The sequence below is a fragment of the Telopea speciosissima genome, chromosome 8, assembly GCF_018873765.1.
Source record: "Telopea speciosissima isolate NSW1024214 ecotype Mountain lineage chromosome 8, Tspe_v1, whole genome shotgun sequence".
NCBI lineage: Eukaryota > Viridiplantae > Streptophyta > Magnoliopsida > Proteales > Proteaceae > Telopea > Telopea speciosissima.
In genome coordinates this window covers 9,101,274-9,117,305 of record NC_057923.1, presented here as the reverse complement: position 1 = coordinate 9,117,305, position 16,032 = coordinate 9,101,274, and the positions used below count along the sequence as shown (strand labels likewise).

At 39.9% G+C, this 16,032-nt stretch overlaps 1 protein-coding gene across 2 annotated transcripts in view; it reads right to left on the bottom strand.

Annotated features, from left to right (window-relative positions):
* LOC122671373 (phospholipid-transporting ATPase 3-like) overlaps positions 1-16,032 on the bottom strand; it is a 91,157-nt gene that overhangs the window by 49,758 nt on the left and 25,367 nt on the right. The window contains exons 2-7 of one of the 2 annotated variants that reach the window (XM_043868542.1): positions 5,515-5,580; positions 5,295-5,356; positions 4,925-5,006; positions 4,219-4,329; positions 3,642-3,719; positions 3,369-3,465 (exon numbers count right to left, since the gene is read on the bottom strand). In XM_043868542.1, the coding sequence (XP_043724477.1) occupies positions 3,369-3,465; positions 3,642-3,719; positions 4,219-4,329; positions 4,925-5,006; positions 5,295-5,356; positions 5,515-5,580 (496 nt within the window). The remainder of the gene's footprint in view (positions 1-3,368; positions 3,466-3,641; positions 3,720-4,218; positions 4,330-4,924; positions 5,007-5,294; positions 5,357-5,514; positions 5,581-16,032) is intronic. The other variant, XM_043868543.1, reaches the window with a different exon arrangement.

The following is a 16,032-nucleotide window of genomic DNA, read 5'->3' as shown; positions in this document are numbered from 1 at the left end:
AACAGAGACTCAGACATTGGAGCATGGTGGCGGTGGCAACGTCAATGGCGGACGCACACCTTGACCCTTCCTCTACTAGGGGTTCTGGAGAGGCCAGAAGTTGGGGGAGGAGGATGGTAGGAGGCGGCACTGGGAGAGCGACCAAGAGGTGGAGTGGCGAGAGACTGAGGCGTGTCCGAGGTGGCAGCAGGAGAAGGTCTTGAAGATGAAGGAGCTTGAAACGATGAAGATTGAACCAAAGGAGCCAGGGCATCTGCAGGGGCGTGAGCAGTGGTGTCTTGATCATCATCAGGGGAGACAAGAGGAGCTTTGCTGGAGCAGTCACGAGAGTGGTGTCCAAACAACTTGCAATGGAGGCAGTGAGGAGGAAGCCAATCAAACTTGCTAGGTTGTTCAAAGCGAAACCCATCTTCTTCCACGATGGAGATCGAGGATGGCGGTGGGCAAGCAACAGAGACATCAACGCAAATTCTTGCGAAAGAGAGTCTGTCTATTTTGAGAGTGCGCACGTCAGAGTAGAGGGGGTGTCCCAAGACTGAACCAATTCTACTGAGGCATTCTTGACTCCAGTAGTGAAATGGTAGACATGGCAGGGTAATCCACAAGGGAATGGAGCTGAGGTCGACCTTGTGGAGCTGGATGTAGGGATCCCATTGGTGGAGGGAGATAGGCTCGGAGCCGACAAGCCACGGAGCACCGTTCAGAGCTCGAGCTTTTGAATCCTCAGAGAAGAACTTGAAAATGAAGACACCATTGTCAAGTAGGAAGATATCAAGGGCACCATGAGCTTTCCACTACTCAGAGAAAGAAGCCTTGACAGTGTTGAAAGAAGGCCTTGAGCCAAGGAAGTGTCCCACAAGATACGATTGCCATTTGGAAATTTCTGGAAAGAGCAAAGGAGACACCATCTTCGACATAGGGCTTAAAAAAGTGGAGGGAGAGGCCTGAGCTCGAGGAGGGAGGGGGAGAGAGAAGGGATGACAAGGTTTTTGGACCACCGGGGGGGTTGCTAAGGTGGCGAGGGTGGTTGAAGTGCTGGCGATGGTGGTGGTGGAGTCAGAGTTGGTAGCGGGGATGGTTGGAGTGTTGGAGATGGTGGAGGCGTAGTCTAAGTTGGTGGCGGGGGCCGAGGGGATAGAGGTGGAGAGAGTGGAGGTAACGGAGATGGTGGAGGGGGTGGTAGAGGTTGAAGGTGGAGGAGGAGGAGGTGTGGAGCTCATGGCATTATCTCCGTGTCAATGTCGACTAGCTGTGAAGTTATCCCTCCTCATTATTGTTTTCTCTGTCCCAAACTTGAAATGTGTGTACACATTTGGACGAGTGAGGCAAAAAGGACCTTGGATCCTCATTCCCCCAACCCCCCTGCAAAAGAATATAACCGGTAATGAATTTATTTATTCACCCAAAAAAAAAATTTCTCAGAGAGAATAGGAATAAGATTCCTAGAGAGCGTAGAATTCTGATCTTTAGTTCTCCTTCTCTGGTACTGTAGCTTGTACTTGGCTGCTGCATCAACCCCTACTCACATGTCAAGTTTCAGCCCAAACTGAATTTTCCATTTCGTGGCCTACCAAGAGGGTGAACAGATTTGGGATGGAGCGTAATTTGAGAAAATGGACTTCCATCTCTCGGCCTTTCCAAAAGATTTGGGATTCCATTTCCTTTGAAATTAAAGCAAAGCTATCTTTACTTCCCCCCTCTACTTGTAAAGACACCCATAGGAACAGGACCATTGTTCAGTCCTGGGGTCTCTCAAATGTCTCCTTGGTTGCTCCGGCTAATGCTTAGGCTGGCTGGTTGGGCTCTTCCTCTTTAGGGCCTTTTGTAATTTCTTCTCTTCTTCTTTTGGTATTGAAATTCTTATTCACCCAAAAAAAAAAAGAGGGTGAACAGATTACTAAGGGGATGCATAGATATATGAGAGGGTATGCCATTACATGGATGGATAAATGATTGAATTTGGAGCTGAAATTTACCACATGGCCAACCCATACAATTCCCTAGACATCTGACAGTCAGAATTGCCAAATCATCCTTCCACATGGCACAAATAAGTGTTTCAACCAGGAAAGAATCTTAATTGACTCAACCAGGAATCTTTATGCCATGTCTTTTTTTGTTAATATTCACCCTTTATTTATATTTAACCTGTGCTTACTAAAGTCTACCGAAAGATAATGCAATATGCTAGTTTAGTATTGAGAAGAGAGCATCCAGCGGTGATGCAGTATAACAACTGATGTCCTGGGGTTTGGATTTTTTGGCAATACTATTGGCGTTACTGGTGGGATTACAGCCATTTGTTGGGAGTTGGTCAACAGTTACAAATTTGAAAACTGGCTTTTTTCCCCTTTTCTGAAATTTATGAGATTTTAATTCAATAATTATTTTTTTAGTAATTAGATTGGCATAATTATTTCTATTAATTCCCAATCTTTCTTTTTAAGTAAATTTGGGTTTTTGTCGGTTTCAGAGACTACTGTAAGAGAGTATTCTTATTTATTTGTGTCAAGTTAGGAGTCATGAGTTCAACTAGGAGTCTAGGAGCCACTTGAGGTTGAGTCAAGTTGCAATCAAGGTAGGATTAGATACTTTGAAGTCCATAATTATGCTTATAAAGAGAAGCATGACTTGATAAATGACGATTTTCTTGATTAAAACTGGTATTTTCTTCCTTCTCTCTACAATAAGTGCAACAATGGATTGATAGCCTTGGTTGGTCCTCATTGCTGCCTGTTACTTTATTACCATACCAGCGATCTCGACTAAGTTGAAAAATCATGCTTCAAGTAGTAGACTGGTTAAAAAAATTGCAGAATAGTAATGAACTAATCATGTATTAAATCTGCAACTTTCCCCCGGAATCATGAATCTGTTAGATTTTCTTTAAAGTTGATTCAGTGATTCTGCTGCTGTTGAATTCTGTAGTCAGCTGAGTTGACAAGCATGATGACCCTATTGACGTCTGATTGTCAATACTTGAAATCATTGACTCTGTTTTTGAGCCTTTAACAGGATCATGAAGTTTGAAAAGACTTGGAAATTATTCAACTAATTTATTATCATGCATTCATGCATAAGATAAAGGATTTGAATAGGATTTCTTGAAAATAACCATACATTACTGAAGACTGATTTTATGCCTAACGGTAATCTAGCTTCGTTATCATACCTATCCGGCTATAACGCATGGGATATGATATCATCTGAAATCAAGCAAGAAGAAAGCATGTATTGCTTACTTTTAAAAACTAGTTCAATGGTATCATGGGTATGCTCTTTAACCAAATCTCAATAAGGATTTAGTTCTAAAATTCTGGTCCAAGCAAACTCAATGCAACATGGTGAGTAATTAGAGAAGATTAAACCTTTAAATTCAGATGCTTTCTCAGGAGTCAAATAATCCCAAGTCTTTTCCAGTGCTTTTCGGATCTTCAAATTTGTCTCACCATCAAGATTTGCAGTCTGGAGGAAAAGAAGAAGAAGAAGCATGCACACACAAGCACAGAGGGAGAGAGTCAAAACCAAAATAGCACAAACAAAATATCGCCAGCTTTTCTTTGGAAAAGATAAGCATGTATAATTTAGAGCAGCAAATAAATCCAATGAAGCTTAAGCAGTAAAAGGTAATGACAAAGAACCTCAATGTAGCAAACACCATCTTGATTTGAGCTAGCAAGGAACAGTAGATCAGCAGGAAAGAACCCATCCTGGTTAACCTACAACCAATGCAACAATCAGATTCATACTATAAGCTATAAGTTATGATCAAGACATACTAGTACATAGCAGTTTGCAACAGGAAACCATATCAAGGAATAATTACCTTAGTAAAGTTGTTATACAGGCAATCCCAAGACTGTGTGAGCCACTACTTGTAAACGTTCTATCTGTGAAGTGTTCATGACTCTTCACTATGTGAAATGAGAAGAGACTGGACAAAGTATCTCATGCAGACTCAGTCTTTCTAGCCTTAACCTATAATCTTTTCTTTTTCCCTTACAAATAAAGCCTTTGTCTAAAAAAATGTGCAGTGGTCTACGCATAATTTGATGACCACTTCATTTATGACAGGATGACCAAAGATAAAGACTTCTTTAAGCATAGTAGTATCTCCTAAGATATCCATCCCCAAAAGAAAAATTATGGTACCCCACCTCATACGTCATCAAATTTTGTAAAAAGGGGTGAGGGGCAAGAAAAAGTTAGACAACTTACTCTAACAATGTCTCCAACCTGCAGCTTCTTCCAGGGAATACTTTCCCATCTCTGGCCTTGCAAAACATCTATGGGGGAACTATTGATCACTCTATCGTTAAGTAAACGTTTCTGTTTTACAGTACAAGGAAAAGAAACAATCAACTTTAAATAATTATTTTGCTCTGAACCATGAAATATCTAAAAGACGCAACAAAGATGGAACAAACTAAACCCTGTGGCTCGGAAACTTCTAAAAAATAAAATAAAAAAATATTCTCTCAATTAAAATGGAAGAATTTGGGTTTCTGGCAACGCTGCGATGTGGCAATTCAGTCAGGGCTCAAATATTGGACAAGTTGAACAATCATCAGTAGTCATGGCTTAATTTCAGAATAATCTTACTTTTCTACATGTCAATATGATCCTTTTCCAAAAATTTCAAATGAACTGCTGGAAGAACATGGACAGTTGCAAAAGTAAGGTGAAAAGACCCATATGCAATGGGTTATATGTTTGAGATAGGCCACCAAACTTGACACATGGACTATCCACGTTATTCCCCATCTATCCAGTTGACCAACAACCACTCCCACATAGCATTTAGGGCTGTTTGAGCAGGATAGTTTCCAGCCTTGTATGTGCTGGAAACCTTTTTCCTAAAATAAAAACATAAATCTTTCAACAAAAACATATTTCAGAAAGTGTAGTAGTGTATATTACTTACCCAGTCCTCAAAAGCCTCCTTTATGAGGGAGACAAAAAGCACGAGACTCAATGGTACCACATTTGTTATAGGATTTACAGGACTGCCACAAAAAGAGCAATTATTCATAATCATATACAAGATTTTTTTTAAAAAAAAAGGGGAGTACCCAGTGCACAAGGTTAAATCTATCTATCAACAAATAAAAAGGTTAAATAAAGGAGCAGAAATTTCTGTGTCCTCAAAATATTTTAATTATTGCCACACAGAAATGTTTGTGCAAATAAAATTGCCACTCAAACACAAACTTCAAATAAAGAATGTTTCAATGAATAAATAATTCAAAACAAAAATTAATCCAAAAGAAACTAGATCAACTCCAACAAGATACCTCATTGGTGTTGTAGATAAGATAGAGATCATAAGAAAGTATAAATTAGCGACCCGCCTGAACTGTCAACATGAACAGAGAGGAAACAGTTTAGGAGAAAATAATAAGTGGAACAAGAACCATACAGTACATAAAGGAGTCTAAGATAAATAAGGATCCAGTTGATAGTTCATAACCTAAAAAGAAATCTCTTTTAACCCATAGGTTCACAATATGTTACCTGTTCAAACAACCCTTTCGGTAAAAAGGTAAGTATGCTGTACTTTGTGGTTGATACAGAATTTTCCTGAAAGATTTATAAATAGATACATCATACTTAAGAAACAAGCAACAAGCAACAGCTAACTCATGAAATATGGAAGTCCAGTTATAAAGAGATCTCCTACAAACCAAAATTATCAGGATGTTGAAAAATACAAATAAAAAATGCAATAAAACATCCCTTTGGACCCCTTTATTTTACTAAATCATTTAAGAGGGTGGACCTTGGTGAAAACTGCAATGGTAAGGTTGCTCTATTGTGACCGGGCATAGGTTCGAGTCTGGCAACAGCCTCTTTGCGAAAGCAGGGGTAAGGCTGCATATATTATGACCCTCCCCAGATCCCACACTGGCGGGAGTCTCATGCACTAGGTACACCGTTTTTTTTTATTGATGAGGGCATCAGCTAATCTTGAACAAAAAGAATGAGATGGCCATATAGATTGCTAAAGATTTAATTTAATCAATGATATGAGATATGACAATGAACATGACCTTAAACAGAGTTGAATGGTGGAACAGATTTCAAGTAGCCGACCTAATTTAATTGGGAAAATGCTGCGAGTTGAGATAGTGATCTGAGTTATGAAGCAAAGTCAAATATCACCAGAATCTATGAAGAAGAAGAAGAAGAGAACCAAGAGAGGGAGCACAATAGGAGAAAAGGGGAAATTAACCTAGAGCCACGACACGATTCACCATTGTACCTACTGTGGTCTAGTCCCACAATATATTATGTTTAGGAAACCTACAAAGATTCTAATTACAAATAAAGACAGACAACTCAAAGTAACTAACACTAACTCAACGACTTAAAGCAAGAAAATAACTCTCAACATCAACCAGTCCCCCTTACGGTACAGCTAAGACTCACCCTCATAGTACACATTAACATGATATCTTCTAAGTGCGCTTTTGAGACTCCTCACCAAACATGTAGTTATAGCATTGCTAAACCCATCCCCAAGCCAAAATGGTGACACATGTTAAGATCTTTAACCATTTGAATAAATGTGATAGCATTTGTTTGATAGAAGCACATAGCAACGAAGACCTAAGTACAAAAAGAAAACTCTTTCATGATTGCCTTAGTAGTCCACCAAATCCCAAAGGGCTATTGATGCAGATTTACCACCAAACTATGCTTGTTTTATTAAGAACAAGTCTTTACCAAAAAAAATAAATAAATAAGAACAAGTCTGGGGATGGGTTATATACATGTTGGGCCTTTGATCCCAAGGGTTTTCAATGTCATAGGTCACTTTTATGGATCTAAAATATGGGTAATTAAGTTGCATACAGGATTAGCTTCTATACTTGGTTTATTTTCATGTTTTAGTGTTTTAAATTAAACAGGCGCAAAACTGGTTTGAACCAGTTGTTCAATTTTAGTGATTGTGTAGTTTTTATTTTAAGTGTTTAGTTGGGCTGGATTAGAAATCTGTTTTGAGTTTATTCAAGTTTCCTAGTCAGTTTAAGTTACCTAATAGGTTAAGGATTGGGTTAGGCCTTTCCTTTTTAGTGTAGGAATCTGTTTTTGAGTCTTTTATATAAGGTTGTAAGGGAGGCAAGTAGTTCAAGCTCTCTTGGTTCTTTTGAAGCCTTACTTTCAAGTTCAATTCAAGTTTTGACTTTTATTCACGATCTACAATCAAACAAGCTGCTACCAAGAAAATTCTGCAACAACAGTGGGTTTGAATCATCCCCATCCCCAACAATTCTTCTTCTAATCCTCTCACAGCCCAAACCCTAAATTCCCCCTTTTTGTTTTCAATTTTCCCAAGAACTAAATTCTGCCCAGACCTAACAAGCCATCAAAACCCTCCCATATTTGGATCGAATTCTCCTCTCACCCATTGGAAAACTCGATCCAAGTCTCGTTCAATTTTGACCAAGGTTCAAGATCTCGGGTTTCGACCAGCCAGCAACTGAGATATGGTCGAAACCAGTGATAAATCAAGTTATCTGATTTATATTGAAGGAGTTATGTACCTGTCAAACTTAATTTGGTGTGAGTGAATGCTGTCAAAATCGCTCTAAATGAAAATATTTTTTTAGACATCAAAACAAATGAATATTTTACTGCACTTTTGGTTTTAGCAATGTTTTACCATATTAAGATTATAGAATTTTTAGATTTGATAAAAACCCCAGCATTAGAAAGTTCAAAATTGCACCTACCGCCGAAAATCCAATTTTTGTTCTTAAACTGGGTGGTTGGCTTTTTTCCCTTTTGGAATTTTATTTTTTAACTATTTTTATTGGATTCATTTAGGGGGGTATTTGCTTATTTATGAATAATATCTTAAGTAAACAAAAACATTTACTTAAATGATATTAGGCATAAATATAAATAAGTGTCTATACTGGTTTCTGGCCTGGTTACTGGCATACATAAGTATCTGTACTAGTTTGGAGCCAAGTTTTCCCAAGTTTCGATGGGCATAAGTGTCGAAACTTGCAAAATTACCAACATTTCGGTTGAAACTGGTTTAAACCAGTCGAAACCATGCATTTTTTCAAGTACCTGGCCAACTCGTCTTGGAAACCTGTGAAACCAAGATATCTCAACGGTTTCGACAGGTTTGGACTGAGTTCTCTTGCCATGCTTTTGACCACTCTAAACCCTAGATTTCTCATCTTCCACCTTTCAAAAACCCAAAACTCTAGACTACCTACCTGCTGCCAATTCAAGTTTACAACCCTAACACCATTAAAACTTAACGAGACCTTCACTGATAGACTCCCCTACATCAACTTGACATAACCCTACCATCAAACCCTAACCCTAATTTCACAATTTCACCTATTGAGACCTAGCCAAATTACCCAGTTCATAGCAGATCCTGGTTATTGGCTTCTAGTTGGTCTCCTACAAATCTAGAACTACATTAACTATGTTATGAATATATCAATGCTAAGAGGACCACAACATTAGCTACATAGCTGAATCTTTACTATGAGTTGACCACCACATTATTTGGAAATGCACTTGTTAGAAGTGTCATATCAGTAACCAAATCCACTATGTCAATCTACATCGAATTTAACATCTGACCAAGAATCCTAGCATCGATTGTATCCCAAATTATATCTCCAGCGGGTTTGGTGTTTGTCAGATGTGCCTGCTGGTCGCGACCAGTCAAGACCAGGTTCACAATTTTTCTCCATTGCTGGAAATTTTTGACACCTTCAAGTTTATTCTCCGTGATTCGAATGAAAGATGAAGAAACAACTTCGGAAACCATATTCTGTTTTGTCTCATCACCCATGCTTGGTAGTGGAACAAGTGACTACATATTTATTCACCCAAAAAAATATCACCAACCAACAAAAAAACCAAGAACACACCACTCCAACAAAAAACCGAGAATCTTTCACCAAATAAGTAAAACACACCAAAGGCTGTCACTAACCTAAAAGTTATGCAGCCACCAATCCCAATCAAATCACCAGAAAACATATATCAAGCTAATCAATAGCTTGCTACCATCAAATCTCGCATAGCACCACCCAAAAAAAAAAAAAAAAAACTTCAGAAATCTCGCATAGCACCACCAAAAAAGAAAACTCCAGAAATCTGCTCTATTTTTTTATTATAGAGTAGGAAATTTAATCCATTGCCGCAACAACCAAATCCATGAACCAGCAAAGATGAGGGGTGAATTCACCCCTTTTTTCCCTTAAGATCTCAAGTCTCTGGTAGGTTACCAGAAATCGCAGAAAATAGAGGGGGAAAAAAAGGACGAAAAAAGGGGACTACGGACGGCTGTGTACCAGTGCTAGTAACTCAGCTTTGATACCATGTAATAAAGGAAATCAGAGAAGAGGAGAATGGAACAGCAGCCGCAACTTTCTATTGATCTCATAATAAAAAGAATACAATATAAATAGGGATAAGGGCAAATCTGGAAAAGACCAGAATAAAAGAAACACAAATCTAGACCCACAAGGGATCTCGGTATTAGCTCCAAACGCTAATACCGACACCCATAGATAGGTCCCACACGACACTTCTAACATCACTTCTAACAGCACTAAATGTTTCACCTAATGTTTTACAAGAGAAGAAACCCAAGTGTGACCACTATAAGCATCTCTTAAAGAGTCCGAGAGTGGATGTGTAGATTTAGGATAAGTCAAGTTGTGATTGTGTAAACATATAATATAGTTGTTATTTTTTGGTGAAAGGTTATGGTTTTATGGAAACATGGTCAAGGAATGTTTTCTTATCCTATAGTTTGATGGGCAAAACTCTCTCTCCCTCTCTCTCTCTCTCTCCTCCTTCCTTCAGCATTTGGTTTTATGTTTTGATGCAATATATTTGTAACAGAACTGAAGCTAAAAACTAATCTGCAGCAAGAGAACTAGAAGAAGAAAGCAAAGAAGAAAGAAGAAGATCTGAGAAGAGAAGAGAGAGTAAAACCGAGAGAGAGAGGGCTTCTCACGATTTAGTTGAATAACTAAATCGTGAGAGACATGTTTATTTATAATAAAACTTAAGTGAATTACAATAGAAAACACCCAAAATACCCTTGAGACATAAAACTAATTAGAACTAACAAGAAAGAACCACAAAAGACATAAATAACCCCAAGGAACTAAACACGATAATCTTAACACTCCCCCTCAAGCTGGAGCGTAGACATCACCAAGATCCAGCTTGGAACAGCCACTTGCAAACTGTGGTTTAACAAAGCTTTGGTAAACATATCTCCAAGCTGAAACTAGGATTGAACAAAAGGAGTAGTAATCAACTTCTTCAGAACAGCATCACGAACAAAATGACAGTCAACTTCAATGTGCTTGGTTCTTTCATGAAACACAGGGTTGTTGGCAATATAGATAGCAGCCTGGTTATCACAGTACATCTCCATGGGCTGATCACTGAAATAACCAAGCTCATGAGTAAAGGGACGAATCCACATCAATTCAGCAGCTATGTGAGCCATAGCTCTGTACTCAGCCTCTACACTGGAACGAGCAATAGTAGTCTGTTTCTTGCTCTTCCAAGTAACTAAGTTACCACCAAAGAAAGTACAATAACCTGTAGTAGATCTACGATCACCATCAAAACCAACCCAATCGGCATCAGAAAATCCAACAATGCTAGTGTGTCCATGACGGCGATAGACAAGCCCCTTGCCAGGAGCACCCTTAAGGTAACGTAAAATACGACAAGCAACCTCCCAATGAACTTGCTTAGGCGTCTGCATGAACTGACAGATAACACCCACAGCAAAAGAGATATCAGGACGAGTAACTGTAAGATAGATAAGTATACCGACCAGGCGTCGATACTGGTGTGGATCACTAAAGGCTATGTCATCAGAAACACTAAACTTGACATGAGGCTCCATAGGAGTATCAATAGGTTTACAACCCGTCATACCTGTCTCATCAAGTAAATCAAGAACATACTTCCTTTGGGACAAGCTTAGACACCGCGAGAACTGCAAACAACCTCAATGCCAAGAAAATACCTGAGGTTACCCGAATCCTTAATCTGAAAATTGTCAAGTAGATATGTCTTCACCTGTGTAATCCCAGAAACATCATTACCAGTAATAATAATATCAACATATACTACTAAGATGACCACATTAGACCCCTGTCGTCTAACACAGATACAGTGATTAGAGTAGCACTGAGAAAATCCACAACCAGCAACAACACTGCTAAATTTATCAAACCAGGCACGGGGAGACTGTTACAGTCCATAAATTGCCTTATGAAGGCGACAAACTCGGACACTATCCTCCCCCTGAGCAACATAACCAGGAGGTTGCTCCATATACACCTCCTCCTGCAGGTCACCATATAAGAAAGCATTCTTCACATCCATCTGGAAAAAGGGCTAGGCAAGGTTAATAGCCAAAGAAAGCAAAATACAAACTGAATTCAGCCTCGCAACAGGAGAGAAAGTCTCAAAATAATCGACCCCATAGGTCTGGGTAAACTCCTAGGCAACCAAACGGGCCTTGTGCCGCTCCACAGTACCATCGGGATTGTACTTCACCGTGTACACCCAACGACACTTAACAAGATCCTTACCAGGTGGGAGATCAACCAAAGACCAAGTCTTACGAGAGATGAGAGCCTCCATCTCCACATCCATGGCATTTTTCCACTCAAAGTGAGACATAGCAATGGTATAAGAAGTGGGAATAAAAGTAGAATGTAATGCAGTAGCAAAAGCACGATAATGAGGGGGAAGATGAGAAACAGACACATAATTTGCCAGAGGATAAAGAGGACGGGTAGTGCAAGTACGAGTACCTTTTCTCTGAGCAATAGGAAGATCATCAACACCAACAGGAGGATCTGCAGTCAAAGAATCAGGTGGTGGCGGTAAAGGTGGGGCTGCAATAGGTTGAAGTGGGGGCAGCGGCTGCTGTTGGTGACGATGCACATAAACCTGTACAGGCGGGGCAGCTATTGGCAGAGGAAGAGGAGGAAGAGGAGCAGGGGCAGCAACCCGACCAACTTCATCAAGATTAACATCAACAGAGGAACCAGCAAAATAAGGGGAACTCTCGAAAAAGGTAACATCAGCAGAAATAAACTGTTGGTGAGTAACAGGGTCAAAACATCGATACCCGTTCTAGGTACGAGAATATCCAAGAAACAAACACTTAGCAGCCCGAGGAGATAACTTATCAAGCCCTGGACGAAGCACATGAACAAAACACCGACAACCAAAAACACGAGGAGGAAGAGAGAAAACAGCCCGATCAGGAAACACTATTTTGAAAGGAATTTGATTATTTAGAACAGATGAAGGCATACGATTAATCAGAAAACAAGTTGTCAACACCGCAACTGCCCAATAGAGTTTGGGAACATGCATATGAAACATCAAAGAACGAGCGACATCTAACAAATGACAATTTTTGCGCTCTGCCACACCATTTTGTTGGGGTGTATAAGAGCAAGAAGTTTGGTGAAGAATGCCATTGTAAGAACAAAAATGAGAGACCTCATGCTGAATTAATTCAAGGGCATTGTCAGTACGCAACGTTTTTAAAGGAACACCAGATTGAACACGAATTTCATTATAAAACTGTTTGAAAACAGATACAAATTCAGATCGATCCTTCAAGAGGTACAGCCATGTCATCCGAGAGTGATCATCAATAAAACTAACAACATAAGAAAACCCTAACCGACTTTTGACCCTACAAGGACCCCAAATATCCGAATGAACCAACTGAAATAAAGTACTCCTAGACTCTAGACTTAAAGGAAAAACAGTACACTGATGCTTGCTAAGCTCACAAGCTTTACACTCGATACGGGAGACAGACTTGCAACTGGGAACAAAGTCCTGCAGCTTAGATAGAGAAGGATGTCCTAGCCGATAGTGCCAATGTAAAGGAGATACGCCAGGAGAAGTAGCAACCGCTGCAGTGGATGTAGTTCCCAAATCAAGGTAATAGAGGCCTCCCTTCTCATACCCGCCACCAATCTTCGTCGTTGTTGCAAGATCCTGAAAGACACAATAAGAAGGGTGAAAGGTTATAGAACAATTTAAAGTTTTAGTTAATTGACTAACAGACAAAAGATTAAGAGGGGAACATGGAGAACATTAGTTAAAGATATGTCAGAAGACAAGGAAACTTTCCCATGATCAGTCACTGGTATAGAGGAACCATCTGCAATAGAAATCCGAGATGACATAGAAGGCTGTGTGTAAGATGAAAACAAATTAGACTTACCGGTCGTGTGAGAAGATGCTCCGGAGTCAATGACCCACGGAGAGGATGAGGACACAAAATAAGCAGTAGTACCTGAGTGGGCAAGGACAGCTGTAGATGTAGAAGAAGAAGCCTCAAGTTGCTGGACTCGTTGTAAGAGTTGAGAGACTAAATCATTAGAAGAATTACCACCATCAGTAGAGGATCCCGGGGCAGTGTCGGAAGAGTGCACAGAAGCAGCCCCTCCATCAAATACAGCAGAGTTTGCAAATTGCTCACGGGCCCACTGTGGCTTGCCATGTTTGAGCCAACACTTATCAATAGTATGATTAGACCGATTACAATGAGTGCACCATCGAGAACTAGCATCAACAGAACCAGAACCAGCAGTGTTAGACATAGTCCCACGGCCACGCCCAAAAGTAGAACTACGACCGCGAGAAGAGATACCACCACCACCACGGCCACGCCCTCCAGTAGAAGTGAAAAGGGCAGAATTATCTTTGTTGGTAGGAGCTGAATCAGACTTCACCACTGAAGGGGATACAACTCTCTGGAGCCGACAATATGCTTCATTCATAGAGGGGATCTTCTCTCCAGTCAACAATTGACTTTTGACGGATTGAAGATCAGAATGTAATCCAGAGAGAAATTTGGCAACCAAAAATTCAGATCGTTGGGACTTAATTACAGTAGCATCAGTAGAGATAGGCTGGTATACATTAAGTTCTTCCCACATCCCCTTCAATGAACTGTAATACTCACCAAGGGATTTTCCATCTTGTTTAAAAGAGAAGAATTTCTCATAGAGATCATAAATTCGGGACAGATTTGTATCTTGAGAGTAGCTTTGCTTGAGTTCTTCCCAAACACCCTTGGCAGTTTTATGAAACATAACATTAGTAGTAATGGAGGGTTCCATGCTATTCCAAAGCCAAAAGAAGGGTTGCATTCTCAGCCTTCCAATCATCATATTTGTCATCGGTAGATGTCGAGGTTCCATGGTAAGGTATTTCATCTTCCGGCGAGTGATATAGACCTCAAAGGCTTGAGACCAAAGTAGATAATTAGAAGCACCATTCAGCTTCACACTGGTAATCTGAATGTTAAAGTTGTCGGTAGAAGACTTAGTATCAGCCATTAGGGAAATTAATAGATGCAAACACCAATGTCGATAACAGCCCAAGAGAAAAGAAACAAAACCCTGATCAGGGTAAAATCGATAGCCTTGAAGAATAGGGCAGAACAGCCCAATACAGAAGTATAGTCTTTGATGATAACTAGCAATAATGATGTATAATCACTGTAAATCCAGCAGTAAGAATGAAGAACAGATCCCAAAAAAAAAACAAATCGATTTCCACAGGATTTTGGAATATTGATTGTCAGGGTTTTAGGGGCAAGCAAGGAACCAATCTTCAAGGGCTTCAAACAGCAACAGGGGACATACACAAGCGATTGCGATAGCGAAGAACTCTAGTCCTTCATGAATATATGACTAGAGTTCGAGATCAATATAAGCAGATATGGTTGTTGTAGACCACGATATAAACAAAGGGGTGAAAAGCCTTCAAAACAAGCAAGAAGAAGGAGAATCTCGTGAATCGAAATTTAATGCTCGATACCATGTAATGAATCAAGCTAAAAACTAATCTGCAGCAAGAGAACTAGAAGAAGAAAGCAAAGAAGAAAGAAGAAGATCTGAGAAGAGAAGAGAAAGTAAAACCGAGAGAGAGAAGGCTTCTCACGATTTTGGTTGAATAACTAAATCGTGAGAGACATGTTTATTTATAATAAAACTTAAGTGAATTATAATAGAAAACACCCAAAATACCCTTGAGACATAAAACTAATTAGAACTAACAAGAAAGAACCACAAAAGACATAAATAACCCCAAGGAACTAAACACGATAATCTTAACAATATTTATTAGGAGCATTACCAGCAGGCTCCTTAATCTCTGCCTGCATTTTTTTTAGTGAATAAAAGAATTCATTACCAAAACCTCAAAGGAGGGGGGGGAGAAAATACAAGAGGAAAAAGGGAGGGGGAAGGGGAACAAAGCACAACTTCAAGCCCTAAGAGGAAGGGGAAGATGACTGAAGCGGGGAAACAAATAAACCCCAGGAGACAACACTACGCCTGTTCTTTGGGGAATCACGAACAGGACAATGAGATAATGAACTAAGCTTGGAGCTGACGTCAAAATAGATGGCTTTCCAAATATTGTCGATAAGAGTGAGAATTGGAGGTCCATCTTCGAAAATTCTACTCCATCCAAATGTGGGAGATGGGGGCATCAAAAACAAGCTTCCTTGCAATATCATATGGAGCTACCTGAGAAGGTCATGTCGATCCAAAGCCATTCCGTAGAAAATGGGAGAGCAGGACGTCTGAGGTGGGGCCAACAACTGTCTAGAGCTCTTTTCCAGATTGAGGCTGAGAAGGGGCAAGAAAAGAAAAGGTGGTCAATGTCTTCCAAGCCATTCCAACAGAGGACACAGGAGGGAGGGACATGCATCTGTCTATGGATGAGGAAGGACTGGGTAGGGAGGTAGTGGGTTAGGGCTCTCCAGACTGTGAAACTACGGCAAGGGATGTGACCTGTTAGAAGTCACGATGTAAGCTGGGGGGAGGAATCGTGATTTACTAATCATGATTTGTCTATGAGAGTATTTCTGTCTTTTTTATTGTTTGTGTTTTGGGGTTTTCCCTATTATATATTGAAATCGATGGGGAGTCCCAACCGTAAGTTGCAGCACATCTTCTTCTTCTTCCT